Source organism: Mobula hypostoma, chromosome 1, assembly GCF_963921235.1.
Source record: "Mobula hypostoma chromosome 1, sMobHyp1.1, whole genome shotgun sequence".
Taxonomy (NCBI): domain Eukaryota; kingdom Metazoa; phylum Chordata; class Chondrichthyes; order Myliobatiformes; family Myliobatidae; genus Mobula; species Mobula hypostoma.
This window is the reverse complement of record NC_086097.1, coordinates 125,400,561-125,419,427: the sequence shown is the minus strand read 5'-3', so window position 1 is coordinate 125,419,427 and position 18,867 is coordinate 125,400,561. Positions and strand designations below refer to the sequence as shown.

At 42.1% G+C, this 18,867-nt stretch overlaps 1 protein-coding gene across 3 annotated transcripts in view; it reads left to right on the top strand.

Moving 5' to 3' along the window:
• Positions 1-18,867, top strand: part of LOC134350350 (neurocalcin-delta) — a 335,975-nt gene that overhangs the window by 292,830 nt on the left and 24,278 nt on the right. For all 3 annotated transcript variants that reach the window (XM_063055432.1, XM_063055423.1, XM_063055442.1), the window contains exon 4: positions 4,590-4,988. In XM_063055432.1, the coding sequence (XP_062911502.1) occupies positions 4,611-4,988 (378 nt within the window). In that variant the 5' untranslated portion in view covers positions 4,590-4,610. The remainder of the gene's footprint in view (positions 1-4,589; positions 4,989-18,867) is intronic.

Sequence of the window (18,867 nt, the reverse complement as noted above, 5' to 3'; positions counted from 1 at the left end):
TATGCAGTATACAATCCCAAAGTTTGTCCTCCCCACATACAGTCATGAAACAAAGAACCGTGGAACTAACCTGTTCAAAGAAAAACATCAAACAGCAACCCCCCCGCGCACAAAAAAATCGTGCAAACAGCAACAAATAAAAACCAAGCAAAAACACAGCATATAAAACACAAAATCAAAAGGTGTATTTCAGTTCAGTTCATTACGTGCAGGCAGTCCCAATTCAAAGATCGCCCAAAAGTAGTAACAAAAAAGAGCAACCAGGAATAGAACATGTCATAAAGCTGAATTAGAGTCAGAAGCACCTGTTTCTGCGCGTTTGACTCCGTGACACCTTTGACATTTGTTTGCCGGATTAGAGGAGGCTGAAGCAGGATGATGGAAGTTGTGGGAGTTGTATAAGTTGTATAATTGACTGTAACAGATTAATAGCAAGTGCTGTATTCCGAGAACCTCCGTTGTAACTTGTTGATTTACAAAAGGGAATTTTAAGAAAAACATTTCATCAATTGAAAAAACTTGACAGAACACATTGTGGCTGTTTTTGTTCATTATTCTGATGCATCAACTATGGTGCAGTATTAATTTATGGTGAAAATACTTTTATAAATCAAAAGTGCGTAACGCAAAAGGTCAGAATTATTGTAGAGAAAATTCATAAATCAGAACATGCAGATTGAGGAATTACTGGCAGTGCTGATTGGTAATAAGCGTTTCTGGAGCATTCATAGAAACATAGAAAACCTATAGCACAATACAGGCCCTTCAGCCCACAACGCTGTGCCGAATACTTACTTACTTTAGAAATTGCCTAGGGTTACCCTTAGTCCTCTATTCTTCTAAGCTCCATGTACCTGTCAGGAGTCTCTTAAAAGACCCTATTGTATCCGCTTCCACCACAGTCATCAGCAGCCCATTCCACTCACTCACCACCCTCTGTACCTACTTCTAAGCACCTTACAGCTGTGCCCTCTCGTGTTAGCCATCATTCATCAGACATCAGGATTCTTGAGATAGTTGATCATATTTATTAGTAAGTATATCTCATTAAACAGAAGTAAAAGTTTTAATTTTTCTAATTTGTGTTATAAATACACTATTATATTTGCTTGATTTAACTCTGGCCTTTCTCGGAACAGTTTTGTGCTGCATAGTACGCTCAGTGGCCACTTGATTGGGTACAGGAGTGGAACCTGGTGTGGTCTTCTGCTGCTGTAGCCCATCCATTTCAAGGTTCAACATGTTGTGTTTTCAGAAATTCTCCTCTCACCACAGTTGTAACATGTAGTTATTTGAGTTCCTGTCACCTTCCTGTCAGCTTGAACCAGTCTGGCCATTCTCCTCTGACCTCTCTCAATAACAAGGCACTCTTGCCCACAGAACTGCTGCTCACTGTATGTTTTTGTTTTTCGCACCATTCTCTGTAAACTCTAGAGACTGTTGTACATGAAAATCCTAGGAGACCAGCAGTTTCTAAGATACTCAAACCACCCCCATCTGGTACCAACAATCATTTCACAGTCAAAGTCACTTAGATCATGTTTCTTCCTCTTTCTGATGTTTGGTCTGAAAAACAATTAAACTTCTTGGTGCACAGAGTTGCTGCCACGTGATTGGCTGATTAGATATTTGCATTAACGAGCTGGTGTGCAGGTGTACCTAATAAAATGGCCACTGAGTGTAGAATGAAAGGCAATTTATTTCTCATGAAGACCATCAGATCATAAGACATGGGAGCAGAATTAGGTCATTCAGCCCATCGAGTCAGCTCCACCTTTCAATCATGTCTGATTTACTATCCCTCTCAACCCTATTCCATATAACCATATAACAATTACAGCATGGAAACAGGCCATCTTGGCCCTTCTAGTCCGTGCCGAACTCTTACCCTATCCTATTCCACCAATCTGCACTCAGCCCATAACCCTCCATTCCTTTCCTGTCCATATATCTATCCAATTTAACTTTAAATGACAACATCGAACCTGCCTCAACCACTTCTGCTGGAAACTCGTTCCACACAGCTACCACTCTCTGAGTAAAGAAGTTACCCCTCATGTTACCCCTAAACTTTTGTCCTCTAATTCTCAACCCATGCCCTCTTGTTTGAATCTTCCCCACTCTCAATGGAAAAAGTCTAACCACGTCAACTCTATCAATCCCCCTCATAATTTTGAACACCTCTATCAAGTCTCCCCTCAACCCTCTACGCTCCAAAGAATAAAGACCCAACTTGTTCAACCTTTCTCTGTAACTTAGGAGATGAAACCCAGGCAAGATTTTAGTAAACCTCCTCTGTACTCTCTCAATTTTATTGACATCCTTCCTATAATTCGGTGACCAGAACTGTACACAATACTCCAGATTTGGACTTACCAATGCTTTATACAAATTCAACATTACATCCCAACTCCTATACTCAATGCTCTGATTAATAAAGGCCAGCAAACCAAAAGCTTTCTTCACCACCCTATCCACATGAGATTCCATCTTCAGGGAACTATGCACCATTATTCCTAGATCCCTCTGTTCTAAAGCATTCTTTAATGCCCTACCATTTGCCATGTATGTCCTATTTTGATTAGTTTTACCAAAATGTAGCACCTCACATTTTTCAGCATTAAACTCCATCTGCCATCTTTCAGCCCACTCTTCTAACTGTCCTAAATCTCTCTGCAAGTTTTGAAAACCTACCTCATCATCCACAACACCACCTATCTTAGTATCATCTGCATCCTTACTAATCCAATTTACCACCCCATCATCTAGATCATTAATATATATTACAAACAACATTGGACCCAGTACAGATCCTTGAGGCACACCGCTACACACCGTCCTCCAATTTGACACACAGTTATCCACCACTACTCTCTACATCTCCCATCTAGCCACTGCTGAATCCATTTTACTGCTTCCATATTAATGCCTAACGATTGAACCTTCCGCACTAACCTTCCGTGTAGAACCTTGTCAAAGGCCTTACTGAAGTCCATATAGACAACATCCACCGTTTTACCCTCGTCAACTTTCTTAGTAACCTCATCAAAAAATTCAATAAGATTTGTCAAACATGACCTTCCACACACAAATCCATGTTGACTGTTCCTAATCAGACCCTGTCTCTCCAGAAAATTATATATACCATCTCTAAGAATACTTTCCATCAATTTACCCACCACTGATGTCAAACTCACAGACGGATAATTGCCAGGTTTACTCTTAGAACCCTTTTTAAATAAAAGAACCACATGAGCAATACGCCAATCCTCCGGCACCATTCCCGTTTCTAATGACATTTGAAATATTTCTGTCAGAGCCCCTGTTATTTCTATGCTAACTTCCCTCAAAGTCCTAGGGAATATCTCGTCCGGACCCGGAGACTTATCCACTTTTATATTCCTTAAAAGTGTCAGTACTTCCTCTTCTGTAATTATCATACTTTCCATAACCACCCTACTTGTTTCCTTTACCTTACACCATTCAATATCCTTCTCCTTAGTGAATACCGAAGAAAAGAAATTGTTCAAAATCTCCCCCATCTCTTTTGGCTCCGCACATAGCCGTCCACTCTGATTCTCCAAGGGACCAATTTTATCCCTCACTATCCTTTTGCCACTAACATAACTGTAGAAACCCTTTGGATTTATTTTCACCTTACTTGCCAAAGCAGCCTCGTATCTTCTTTTAGCTTTCCTAATTTCTTTCTTAAGATTCTTTTTACATTCTTTATATTCCTCAAGTACCTCATTAACTCCAAGCTGCCTATATTTATTGAAGATCTCTCTCTTTTTCTGAACCAAGTTTCTAATATCTCTTGAAAACCACGGCTCTCTCAAACATTTAACCTTTCCTTTCAACCTAACAGGAACATAAAGATTCTGAACCCTCAAAATTTCACCTTTAAATGACCTCCATTTCTCTGTTACATCCTTCCCATAAAACAAATTTTCCCAATCTTGTGCCATCTCCCTGAAACCTTTGATGGCCTTACTTTGAAGTACCTGCTAATTGCCTTTCTAAATATACCCAAAGACTTGGCCCACACTCCATCTGTGGCAATAAATTCCACAGATTAACACCCGCTAGCTAAAGAGATTCCCCTTCATTTCTGTTCTAAAGAGACATATTTATATTCTGAAGCTGTGCCCTCAGTCCTAGTTTCCCCCACTGTAGGAAACATCCTTTCCGTTCTTGTGAACTTCCTCTGGAGCCTCTCCATTATCAGCTCATCCTTCCTTAGATAATGTGCCTAACACTGCCCAAAATACTCAAAATGTGTCTGACCAATAAAGCCTTATTAATTCAGGATCTATTTCATATGCAGAAAGCCCTCCTTTCTGAGCTGATTATGATGGATCATGATAATAATACATGTTCTTAAAAAAGCTTCTGAATGTGGATCTGACCAGGATTTTGGAGTTATCTTCAATTATATGTGCAGACATTTCTGTTGTTAAAGTCTTGCACAATTTTGATGTGTTTGATATTTTGAAATGATGTTGTTGCTGCTGTCAAATACTTGGCATGTTGGCTTGTATTCACTGTAACTTGGTTCCAATCAATGTCTTTTTGCAATTGTTCTGCAGCTTGAGGCCTTTAAATTCAAGATGGGGAAGCAGAATAGCAAACTACGGCCTGAGGTGATGCAGGATTTGCTGGACAGCACAGACTTCACGGAGCATGAAATTCAGGAGTGGTATAAGGGTTTCCTCAGGGATTGCCCTAGCGGGAACTTATCAATGGAAGAATTCAAGAAAATTTATGGGAACTTCTTTCCCTACGGGGATGCTTCCAAATTTGCTGAGCATGTTTTTCGCACCTTTGATGCCAATGGAGATGGAACAATAGACTTCCGGGAGTTTATCATTGCACTAAGTGTCACCTCGAGAGGCAAACTGGAGCAGAAGCTAAAGTGGGCGTTCAGTATGTATGACCTAGATGGAAATGGATATATCAGCAAGTCAGAAATGCTGGAAATTGTTCAGGTACCCTTAATTATTGCAATTTATTCTCTGTTGTAGCGTAACCTTAAAATGTTTTGATAATCTGGTACTCCTTGGCTTTTTCTTATATTCTCATTGTGAGTTCTGTTTAGAATTTGTGAATCTATAATCTCACTGGGTCTGTGTTGAATCACACTGGACACCAAGGATTTTACTTCCTGAATACTTTTGGGTGTATCTTATGGATTTTGGGCTGCTGATCATGAAAATCACCATGAAATTTCCCTATCACACACCATTTTTAAAAAATCACCTATTTCAATTTATAATTCAAGTCAGAATAACTGATGCAAAGATGAAGGGAGGCATTTTTGTTGGTCCACAAATCAATCAGGTCATTAATGACAGGCAGTTTGAAGAACTTCCAGTGCGATTGGAGAAAATCGCACGGAAGGCATTCAAGGATGTTGTTGAAAATTTTCTTGGCAACTACAGAGCACCAAACTAGGTGCAGCTGGTTGACAACATGCTTTGAGCATTCAAAACCCTGAAGTGCAACTTGTCATTAAAGATACTTTTTCTGTGTTCCCATTAAGATTTCTTCCCTGCAAATCATGGTGCTGTCAGTGACGAACATGGTGAAACGTTTCACCAGGACATTGTGGTTATGGAGAAACGGTATCAGGGCAACTAGAATCCATCAATGCTGACTGATTATTGTTGGACACTTAAGCAAGAAGCCTCAGACAGAAAACAAATGATAATCATCAACAAAACATTTTTAGCCTAATTGAACTACGTATTGTAAAGCATCAGCACATTATGCAATGAAATGCATTATATTCAATAAAAGTTAATTTCTTGTTTCTCCAAATTCCTATGTGATAAAGCGGCTAGGTGTGAGGGGGTTAGTTCACAACAGAGGGATGGGAACCAGTGCAGAGAGACAGAGGGGTGTAAAGTGAGCGTAGAAGCAAAAAGTACAAAGGGGAAAAGTAAAAGTGGCAGGCCGACAAATCCAGGGCAAGCATTAAAAAGGGCTAAGAGAGTTGTAAAAGAGTGCCTGAAGGCTTTATGTGTCAATGCAAGGAGCATTCGTAATAAGGTGGATGAATTGAAAGTGCAGATTGTTATTAATGATTATGATATAGTTGGGATCACAGAGACATGGCTCCAGGGTGACCAGGGATGGGAGCTCAACGTTCAGGGATATTCAATATTCAGGAGGGATAGACACGAAGGAAGGGGAGGTGGGGTGGCGTTGCTGGTTAAAAAAGAGATTAACGCAATAGAAAGGAAGGACATAAGCCGGGAAGATGTGGAATCGATATGGGTAGAGCTGCGTAACACTAAGGGGCAGAAGACGCTGGTGGGAGTTGTGTACAGGCCACCTAACAGTAGTAGTGAGGTCGGAGATGGTATTAAACAGGAAATTAGAAATGTGTGCAATAAAGGAACAGCAGTTATAATGGGTGACTTCAATCTACATGTAGACTGGGTGAACCAAATTGGTAAAGGTGCTGAGGAAGAGGATTTCTTGGAATGTATGCGGGATGGTTTTTTGAACCAACATGTCGAGGAACCGACTAGAGAGCAGGCTATTCTGGACTGGGTTTTGAGCAATGAGGAAGGGTTAATTAGCGATCTTGTCGTGAGAGGCCCCTTGGGTAAGAGTGACCATAATATGGTGGAATTCTTCATTAACATGGAGAGTGACGTAGTTAATTCAGAAACAAAGGTTCTGAACTTAAAGAGGGGTAACTTTGAAGGTATGAGACATGAATTAGCTAAGATAGACTGGCAAATGACACTTCAAGGATTGACGGTGGATATGCAATGGCAGGCATTTAAAGGTTGCATGGATGAACTACAACAATTGTTCATCCCAGTTTGGCAAAAGAATAAATCAAGGAAGGTAGTGCACCCGTGGCTGACAAGAGAAATTAGGGATAGTATCAATTCCAAAGAAGTAGCATACAAATTAGCCAGAGAAAGTGGCTCACCTGAGGACTGGGAGAAATTCAGAGTTCAGCAGAGGAGGACAAAGGGCTTAATTAGGAAGGGGAAAAAAGATTATGAGAGAAAACTGGCAGAGAACATAAAAACGGACTGTAAAAGCTTTTATAGATATGTAAAAAGGAAAAGACTGATAAAGACAAATGTAGGTCCCCTGCAAACAGAAACAGGTGAATTGATTATGGGGAGCAAGGACATGGCAGACCAATTGAATAATTACTTTGGTTCTGTCTTCACTAAGGAGGACATAAATAATCTTCCAGAAATAGTAAGGGACAGAGGGTCCAGTGAGATGGAGGAACTGAGCGAAATACATGTTAGTAGGGAAGTGGTGTTAGGTAAATTGAAGGGATTGAAGGCAGATAAATCCCCAGGGCCAGATGGTCTGCATCCCAGAGTGCTTAAGGAAGTGGCCCAAGAAATAGTGGATGCATTAGTGATAATTTTTCAAAACTCGTTAGATTCTGGACTAGTTCCTGAGGATTGGAGGGTGGCTAATGTAACCCCACTTTTTAAAAAAGGAGGGAGAGAGAAACCGGGGAATTATAGGCCGGTTAGCCTAACGTCGGTGGTGGGGAAACTGCTGGAGTCAGTTATCAAGGATGTGATAACAGCACATTTGGAAAGCGGTGAAATGATCGGACAAAGTCAGCATGGATTTGTGAAAGGAAAATCATGTCTGACGAATCTCATAGAATTTTTTGAGGATGTAACTAGTAGAGTGGATAGGGGAGAACCAGTGGATGTGGTATATTTGGATTTTCAAAAGGCTTTTGACAAGGTCCCACATAGGAGATTAGTGTGCAAACTTAAAGCACACGGTATTGGGGGTAAGGTATTGGTGTGGGTGGAGAATTGGTTAGCAGACAGGAAGCAAAGAGTGGGAATAAACGGGACCTTTTCAGAATGGCAGGCGGTGACTAGTGGGGTACCGCAAGGCTCAGTGCTGGGACCCCAGTTGTTTACAATATATATTAATGACTTGGATGAGGGAATTAAATGCAGCATCTCCAAGTTTGCGGATGACACGAAGCTGGGTGGCAGTGTTAGCAGTGAGGAGGATGCTAAGAGGATGCAGGGTGACTTGGATAGGTTGGGTGAGTGGGCAAACTCATGGCAGATGCAATTTAATGTGGATAAATGTGAAGTTATCCACTTTGGTGGCAAAAATAGGAAAACAGATTATTATCTGAATGGTGGCCGATTAGGAAAAGGGGAGGTGCAACGAGACCTGGGTGTCATTATACACCAGTCATTGAAAGTGGGCATGCAGGTACAGCAGGCGGTGAAAAAGGCGAACGGTATGCTGGCATTTATAGCGAGAGGATTCGAGTACAGGAGCAGGGAGGTACTACTGCAGTTGTACAAGGCCTTGGTGAGACCACACCTGGAGTATTGTGTGCAGTTTTGGTCCCCTAATCTGAGGAAAGACATCTTTGCCATAGAGGGAGTACAAAGAAGGTTCACCAGATTGATTCCTGGGATGGCAGGTCTTTCATATGAAGAAAGACTGGATGAACTGGGCTTGTACTCGTTGGAATTTAGAAGATTGAGGGGGGATCTGATTGAAACGTATAAGATCCTAAAGGGATTGGACAGGCTAGATGCAGGAAGATTGTTCCCGATGTTGGGGAGGTCTAGAACGAGGGGTCACAGTTTGAGGATAGAGGGGAAGCCTTTTAGGACCGAGGTTAGGAAAAACTTCTTCACACAGAGAGTGGTGAATCTGTGGAATTCTCTGCCACAGCAAACTGTTGAGGCCAGTTCATTAGCTATGTTTAAAAGGAAGTTAGATATGGCCCTTGTGGCTTCAGGGGTCAGGGGGTATGGAGGGAAGGCTGGGTTCTGAGTTGGATGATCAGCCATGATCATAATAAATGGCGGTGCAGGCTCGAAGGGCCGAATGGCCTACTCCTGCACCTATTTTCTATGTTTCTATGTTTCTAAGTAGTCTGATAATATATTTGTGTTTAGCTTCAAGCACTTGTGTTTGCTTCATAAACAAAAAAAAATCCAAGAAAGCAACACTTAAAAAAAAATTTGTTGTCCAGTGTTATTGAAAGGTGCATGTTATTGCCAAGTTATATAGTGTATCAGGATTTGCTAAGAACCTAATTATTATTGTGATATTTTTATCATAAATGCCATGGTAACATGGTTAAATAGTCATGGCTGGAGGAGAGCATTATTTCAGGAGGCAGTAATTTCAAAAATTGTCGGGAGATGTTTCTGTGACCCATTAAAGTTCAAGGCAAATTTATTTTGAAAATACGAGTATGTCATATACAAGCCTGAGATTCAGTTTCTTGTGGGCATACAAAGTAAATCCAAGAAATGCAATGGAAGAACACACCCAACAGGGTAAACAAACAATTTCGATGGGAGAGCGAACTGAAAATACAAAAGTAAAACAAACAAACAAATAAGTAAGCAATAAATATTGAGAACATGTGATGAAGAGTCCTCGAATGTGAGTCCAGAGGTTGTGGGAACAGTTCAGTGATGGGGCAGGTGAAATTGAGTGAAGTTACCTCCTCTGGTTCAAGAGCCTGATGGTTGAGGGATAATATCTGTTCCTGAACCTGGTGGTGTAGGTCCTGAGGCTTCTGTACTATCTGCTGCGGACTTCTTGTGCTGGTAGGCAAATTGGAGTGGATCCAAGTCGCTCTCAGGGAGGAGTTGCTATGTTTCATCACCAGCCTCTCAAAGCACTTCATCAATGTGGATGTAAGTGCTACTGGATGATAATCATTGAGGCAGGTTACCATGGTCTTCCTGGGCACCGGTATAATTAAGCCTGCTTGAAACAAGTGGGTACCTTAGACTGCCGAAATGAGAGGTTAAAGATGTCAGTGAACACCCAGCCTTTTGATCAGCACAGGTCTTTAGTACTCGGCCAGGTACCCCATCTGGGATGGATGCTTTCCCTGGGTTCGCCCTCTGAACGATGCTCTCACATTAGCCTCAGAGTCTTAAATCACAGGATCATCAGGGGCTGTGAAAATTCATGAAGATTTCTCCATGTTTTGAAGGTCAAAGTGAGCATAGAAGGCATTGAGCTCATCTGGGAGCAAAGCCTCGTTGTCATCTGTTTTGCTTGGTTCCTCTTTGTAAGAACTGAAGGCAGTCAAGCCCTGCCACAGCCATTTTGTATCCTTCAGTGATCCAGGTTAGGTCCAGAGTTGCCACTTCACACGTGAGATGGCTTTCTGGAGCTCTTACCTGGACCTCTTATATCTGACATGCTTGCCCTTCCCGAATGCCACTGATCTGGCCCTTAGCAGACTGCGGATTTCATAGTTCATCCAGTACTTCTGCTTTTGGAAAGCTCTGAATAATTTTGGGGGATGCATTCATCTATGACTGTTTCTATAAAGTGCATGACAAACGTCGTGCATTCGCTCAGATCCTTGAGCCCTTGAACATGCCCCATTCCACTGACTCAAAGCAATCCTCTGGCTGCTCCTCTGCTCTCACGACCACCTCTTTGTTGTCAAGTGGTTCAGTTTGCGGAAATACGGTCTAGGCATGGAACAGTAGACATTCCTGATTGTAGTATAGCAGTAGTTGAGAATGTTGGGGTCTCTGGTGTTGCAAGTTACAGATGAAGTCAGGAGTTTACATACACCTTAGCCAAATACATTTAAACTCAGTTTTTCACAATTCCTGACATTTAATCCTAGAAAACATTCCCTGTCTTAGGTCAGTTAGGATCACTACTTTATTTTAAGAATGTGAAATGTCAGAATAATAGTAGAGAGAATGATTTATTTCAGCTTTTATTTCTTTCATCACTTTCCCAGTGGGTCAGAAGTTTACATAACACTTTGTTAGTATTTGGTAGCATTGCCTTTAAATTGTTTAACTTGGGTCAAATGTTTTGGGTGGCCTTCCACAAGCTTCTCCCAGTAAGTTGCTGGAATTTTGTTCCATTCCTCCAGACAGAACTGGTGTAACTGAGTCAGGTTTGTAGGCCTTCTTGCTCGCACATGGTTTTTCAGTTCTGACCGCAAATTTTCTATCGGATTGAAGTCAAAAAATGATGTCAAGTCTGGTTCATCCTTGGGAGCAATTTCCAAACGCCTGAAGGTACCACGTTCATCTGTAACAAACAATAGTACGCAAGTATAAACACCATGGGACCACGCAGCCGTCATACCGCTCAGGAAGGAGACGCATTCTGTCTCCTAGAGATGAACGTACTTTGGCGCGAAAAGTGCAAATCAATCCCAGAACAACAGCAAAGGACCTTGTGAAGATGCTGGAGGAAACAGGTAGACAAGTATCTATAGCCACAGTAAAACGAGTCCTATATCGACATAACCTGAAAGGCTGCTCAGCAAGGAAGAAGCCACTGCTCCAAAACCGCCATAAAAAAGCCAGACTACACTTTGCAAGTGCACATGGGGACAAAGATCTTACTTTTTGGAGAAATATCCTCTGGTCTGATGAAACAAAAATTGAACTGTTTGGCCATAATGACCATTGTTATGTTTGGAGGAAAAAGGGTGAGGCTTACAAGCTGAAGAACACCATTCCAACCGTGAAGCATGGGGTGGCAGCATCATGTTGTGGGGGTGCTTTGCTGCAGGAGGGACTGGTGCACTTCACAAAATAGATGGCATCATGAGGAAGGAAAATGATGTGGATATATTGAAGCAACATCTCAAGACATTAGCCAGGAAGTTAAAACTCCGTTGCAAATGGGTCTTCCAAATGGACAATGACCCCAAGCATACCTCCAAAGTTGTGGCAAAATTGCTTAAGGACAACAAAGTCAAGGTATTGGAGTGGCCATCACAAAGCCCTCACCTCAATCCGATAGAAAATTTGTGGACAGAACTGAAAAAGCATGTGCAAGCAAGGAGGCCTACAAACCTGACTCAGTTACATCAGTTCTGTCTGGAGGAATGGAACAAAATTCCAGCAACTTACTGTGAGAAGCTTGTGGAAGGTAACCCAAAATGTTTGATCCAAGGACCCAAGTTAAACAATTTAAAGGCAATGCTACCGGGGGAGGGGGGGAGGGGAGGGAACATTGACTCAGACCATGAGAGGCCTGCATTGGGCATTTTCATGCCTTACAAGGCGCAGATTGGAAGTCTGTGTGGGGCGCCACTCCTCGCACTTGTTCTCCAGCAACTGTACATCTGCTAACAAGACAATGGGAAGTGGAACTCTCATTCTTCCACACTTCAGTCTTCCTTGGAGTCCTACCGTTCTCCCTCTCCTCCATGGCGATGTACCTTCATCAGTTTAAAGGTGCCATACCTGCATACTTGAGAGCCTAGACCACCAAGTCCTTCAGAAGATCATGAATTTGCTAGTTCATTAAGATGGTTCAAAAGTACATTGCTTAAAGGGAAATTACAGGCTTAGATTGCATTGAGAGTAACTCAGAAGAAGTATATTGAGAAGTTCTGTAAACAGCCCGCAACAGATTGCCATGGTTCATCTTGGAAGAAATTAGTAATCCCATTGCACTCAGTAGACAAAGGATTTTGACTTGGAGCCCATGATAGCTACAGTGGTGATATAGTGGTATTAAATTGGTTGATTTTTCCCTTCTTCTATTCCTAAATTTAACATGTTGCAAGGATGGTATAATTGTTTATATTATTTGGGTCTTTCTGTAATTATATCCAAATTGAATCATTTTCCCAAACATTCTTGTAGAAACATAGAAACATAGAAACATAGAAAATAGGTGCAGGAGTAGGCCATTCGGCCCTTCGAGCCTGCACCGCCATTTATTATGATCATGGCTGATCATCCAACTCAGAACCCAGCCTTCCCTCCATACCCCGTGACCCCTGTAGCCACAAGGGCCATATCTAACTTCCTTTTAAACATAGCTAATGAACTGGCCTCAACAGTTTGCTGTGGCAGAGAATTCCACAGATTCACCACTCTCTGTGTGAAGAAGTTTTTCCTAACCTCGGTCCTAAAAGGCTTCCCCTCTATCCTCAAACTGTGACCCCTCGTTCTAGACCTCCCCAACATCGGGAACAATCTTCCCGCATCTAGCCTGTCCAATCCCTTTAGGATCTTATACGTTTGTAAGCTAAATACGTCCTGAATCTTGATGATATTACTAGCAATTTAGACTTTTGTTGACAGATCACGTCTTCAATTTGAGTTGTTTACTTGATTGTGGTGGGACCTTGACCATTAACTTGGGAAAGAATTTATTTATAATTTTGTTTGCAAGTTGAGTTCTGCACAATGCTGACAAGGCTACATCACTTGAATTGTAGCATTCCTTATGCTGATGGTGGCTTTTTTTTGGAAATTAACACAGTGATGGCAAACGTATATATCCAAACCAAAGTGCTTGTGAGCTTGAAGGAGATCAAAATTAGAATGAGAATCAAGTTTAATATCACTGGCATATGTCGTGAAATTTGTACATTGCAATACATAATAATAAAAACTGAATATATATACAAACGTTTGTATAAATAAAATATAATAGTTAAATTAAATAAGTAGTGCAAAAAAAAATTAGTGATGAGGTGTTCATGAGTTCAATGTCCATTCAGAAATCTGATGGCGGAGGGGAAGTAGCTGGTCCTGAATCATTGAGAGTGTGCCTTCAGGTTCCAGTACCTCCTCCCTGATTGTAGTAATGAGAAGAGGGCATGTTCTAGGTGATGGGGGTCTTTAATGATGGGCGCTGCCTTTCTGAGGCACCGCTGTTTGAAGATGTCCTGGATGCTCTTCGAACTGCTAATGAAATATTGCCGCTGTTGTGCCTTCTTTTTAACTGCATCGATATGTTGTGTCCAGGGTAGATCTTTATAGATTTTGACACCTAGGAACTTGAAATTGCTCACTCTTTCCACATCTGATCCTCTGAAGGTTGGTTTGTGTAACCTCATCTTACCCTTCCTGAAGTCCACAATTATGTTGAGAATGTTTCCATTATTTGCATTATCTTCACTGGGGAAGAGGTGATAGTGAGGTAGATGACAAGGCATGATTTATTCAGGCTTTATATGTGATGAAGCATTTGCCAAAATTGTCATTTAACTGTGCACATCATGATGATACATTTGGATCAGTCCTATTCATCTGACTGAGATATTATCTCAACTGTTATTAACAATAGATTAAGGTACTAAAACTGAAGACGCTCACACTGAAGACTTTTACTGTCTGTTTTCCTTTCCTTATATAAATATCAAACTGCAGTATTGGGCATGAGATGCTCAGAAAACCTGCATGGCATTGGAGGTGACATACAACATAGAACATACTACACAGTACAGGCCCTTCGGCCCACAATGTTGTGCCGACCTTTTAAGTTACTCTAAAATCAATCTAATCCTTCCCTCTTACATAGTCCTCCATTTTTCTGTCATCCATGTGCCTATCTAGGAGTTTCTTAAATGTCCCTAATGTATCTGTCTCTATCACTACCTCTGGAAAGTTAAGAGCTTACCTCTGACATCTCCCCATACTTTCCTCCAATCACCTTAAAATTATGTCCCTTTCCATTAGCCATTTCCACCCTGGAAAAAGACTTTGGCTGTCTACTCAATCTATGCCTCTTATCATCGAGCTGTGGCTTCTCTTCAGGCTTCCCAAACTGGAAATTACAGCCTCAGAAGATTGCAATCCAGGGAATAGTTTTGTTCCACCAATTTGTCTCATGTTGTATTGGAGAGTTTTTAAACCTCTCTCGGCTCTAGACTGCAGTTCCCTCCTGATTTAAGAAGATCACTATCATTCTGGTACCGAAGAAAAACAAGATAACGCGCCTTAATGACTATTGCCCAGTGAGTCCAGCATCTACCATCATGGAGTGCTTTGAGAGACTGGTCATGCAACGCATCAATTCCTGCTTTCCAGACAACCTCGACCCACTGCCAAAACAGGTCTGCGGCGGATGCCATTTCCCTGGCCCTACGCTCATCTCTGGAGCATTTGGACAGTAAAGACACATATGTCAGACTGGTGTTTATTAACTATAATTCCAAGCAAATGTGTCAATAAACTCTGAACCATGAGTTAATGCATCCATCTGCAACTTGATCCTCGACTTTCTGACCACAATCAGTAGGGATAGGCAGCCAAACCTCCATCATGATTATTCTAAACACTGGTGCTGCACAGGGTTGCATCCTTAGCCCTCTGCTCTACTCCCTGTACATTCATGACTGTGTGGCCAGATTTTATTCTAACTCCATCTACAAGTTTGCAGATGAAACCACCCCTGTGAAGCATATCCCAGTTGACTATTGCAAAAATGCCATCCCCTTCTCGCAATTCCTCCGTCTCCGCCGCATCTGCTCTCAGGATGAGACTTTTCATTCCAGGACGAGGGAGATGTCCTCCTTTTTTAAAGAAAGGGGCTTCCCTTCCTCCACTATCAACTCTGCTCTCAAATGCATTGCCCCCATTTCACATCTGCTCTCACTCCATCCTCCCGCCACCCCACTAGGAATAGGGTTCCCCTGGTCCTCACCTACCACTCCACCAGCCTCCGGGTCCAACATATTATTCTCCGTAACTTCCGCCACCTCCAACGGGATCCCACCACTAAGCACATCCTTCCCTCCCCCCCCCCCTTTGCTTTCCGCAGGGATCGCTCCCTACACAACTCCCTTGTTCACTTGTCCCCCCCATCCCTCCCCACTGATCTCCCTCCTGGCACTTATCCTTGTAAGCGGAACAAGTGCTACACATGCCCTTACACTTCCTCCCTTACCACCATTCAGGGCCCCAAACAGTCCTTCTAGGTGAGGCGACACTTCACCTGTGAGTCGGCTGAGGTGATATACTACGTCCGGTGCTCCCGATGTGGCCTTCTATATATTGGCGAGACCCGACGCAGACTGGGAGACCGCTTTGCTGAACACCTACGCTCTGTCCACCAGAGAAAGCAGGATCTCCCAGTGGCCACACATTTTAATTCCACATCCCATTCCCATTCTGACATGTCTATCCACAGCCTCCTCTACTGTAAAGTTGAAGCCACACTCAAGTTGGAGGAACAACACCTTATATTCCGTCTGGGTAGCCTCCAACCTGATGGCATGAACATCGACTTCTCTAACTTCCGCTAATGCCCCACCTCCCCCTTGTACCCCATCTGTTATTTATTTTTATACACACATTCTTTCTCTCACTCTCCTTTTTCTCCCTCTGTCCCTCTAACCATACCCCTTGCCCATCCTCTGGGTTTTTCCCCCCTGCCCCTTTTCCTTCTCCCTGGGCCTCCTGTCCCATGATCCTCTCATATCCCCTTTGCCTATCACCTGTCCAGCTCTTGGCTCCATCCCTCCCCCTCCTGTCTTCTCCTATCATTTTGGATCTCCCCCTCCCCCTCCCACTTTCAAATCTCTTACTAACTCTTCCTTCAGTTAGTCCTGACGAAGGGTCTCAGCCTGAAACGTCGACTGTACCTCTTACTAGCGATGCTGCCTGGCCTGCTGCGTTCACCAGCAACTTTGATGTGTGTTGCTTGAATTTCCATTATCTGCAGAATTCCTCTTGTTTGCTCAGTTGACTATTACCACTTTTTATTGATGCACCATAGAAAGTATTTGTCTGGATGTATAACAGTCTGGGATGGCAGCTGCTTTACTCATGACCGCAAGATCTTACGAAACATTGTGGACACAGCTGAGTACATCACAGTAATCGGCCTCCCCTCTGTGAACTCTCCCTAGATTTCTCGCTGCCTCTTTTGATAACTGTGGTTTGGAGTTTTATATTCTGTGTTTCTCACTCGTCTTTTTCCCGTTTGCATAATTTGCTCTTTTTTTGCGCATTGGGGGTTTGATATTTTTCTTTGAGTAGGTTTCATGTTTTTTTTCTTTCATGGCTGTCTGTGGGAAGACAAATCTTGGAGCTGTACACTCCATACATACTTTGATAATAAATGTACTTTGAATCTTTGAATCTTAAAACATCCAGCATAATCAAAGACTCCACTCCCTAGGACATGCTTTTTCTCTCTTCTCCCATCAGGCAGAAGATACAAAAGCCTGAAAGCACATATCATCGGGCTAAAGGACAGCTACGCTCCCACAGCTATCAGACTCTTCAACATGCCTCTTGTACAATAAGATGGACTCTTGGCTTCACAATCTAACTCATGATCTTGCGCTTTATTATTTATCTGCACTGCACTTTTTCAGTAGCTTTACACTTTATTCTGTATTATTATTGTTTTACCTTATTCTAGCTGAATGCTGTAATGATTTGACCTGTATATACAGTTTGCATGACAAGATTTTCACTGTATCTTGGTACACGTGACAATAACAAAGCAATATCCAGTTGTTCATTAAAGCTTTGTCAGTGATAAACTCAGATGTTATTTGATCATGTTCACTGTGTAAAATACTCAAGATAGTGCTGCTTTTTAAAATTCTATTCCCCCAGCTGAGCAACAAAGGATCAATACTTAGTGTTTTCATTTATATTTTTCTGATACAGTTTAACTGGGATAAATAATGATTATTTTTTTCTTCCCATTTGCCTTTCTGTGTCCTGGCTTTCCCAAACGCCCCCAGCCCAAGCCGTTTGTGTGAACTACAAGTCCTGGCGTTCCAACATTCCAAACTGGTATTCCAACTCACTGCTGTTTTGATGTCCTTTTCTCCAAACCCAAGCTGTGAAGAAAAGATCATTTAAGTTTGTGTCCACATACAGCACTTGGCAGTTATCAGAGCACTTTACAGTGCCGGCTGTGAGATCAGGGTTCATTTTCCATTGGTGTCTGTAAGGAGTTTGTATGTTCCCCCTGTGACTGTGTGGGTTTCCTCTGGGTGCTCCAGTTTCCTCCCACATTCCAAAGGCATACAGTGAGTTGTGGTGCTGGCAGCGTGGCGACACCGTGGGGGGGCTGCCCACCACAATCCTCACTGATTTGATTTGATGCAAGTTATGCATTTCACTGTATGTTTCGATGCACATGTGACAAAGTTCATCTCTTGTTAACTCTTCGGTTAGCAGCAAGTTTTAGCTTAATACTTAATTAATTGAAAAGGCCCCCTTTTCTGATTCTAATGAATGATACAGAGTTGTGCAAATAATCTATTTTCCTCATTTAATTTGAGTCTTGCAATACGCCAAGCCTATCTTTTTACAAGTAAAAGTCTATTTAATATCATGGCCAAACCTTTACCAAGGGTACTTCAGATAAAGTAATAAATGTCTTGGATAAATTGTGTGAAGGTAGTTAAAACTATCACTTGATTTCTTAGTTTTCCAAGAGACGATAACAGCAAGGCAGAAATTTCACCAGCATACTGTTCTGAAGTGCTTTGTATATTTGAAAAGAATCTACGTTCTTACTATAAACACAAGAAAGTCTGCCGACGCTGGATATCCAAAGCAACACAGACACACATAGTCCTGAAGAAGGGTCTCGACCCGAAATGTCGACTATTCATGCCTGACCTGCTGATTTTCTCCAGCACTTTGTGTGTATTGCCACATTCTTACCGGCTGTCTGTCCAAACAAATCCTATTCAGGGCAAAGACTGAGCAAAATGTGAAAGTATAGGATTTAGGATGGTCTGATATTTCTACTTCGTTTTCTGATGTATTATATCGAAAAATATTTATCATTGGTTATCATATTTATCATATTGTCACTGCCACCGATTCACATTTCATAGAAACATAGAAACATAGAAAATAGGTGCAGGAGTAGGCCATTCGGCCCTTCGAGCCTGCACCACCATTTATTATGATCATGGCTGATCATCCAACTCAGAATCCTGCACCAGCCTTCCCTCCATACCCCCTGATCCCTGTAGCCACAAGGGCCATATCTAACTCCCTCTTAAATATAGCCAATGAACCGGCCTCAACTGTTTCCTGTGGCAGAGAATTCCACAGATTCACCACTCTCTGTGTGAAGAAGTTTTTCCTAATCTCAGTCCTA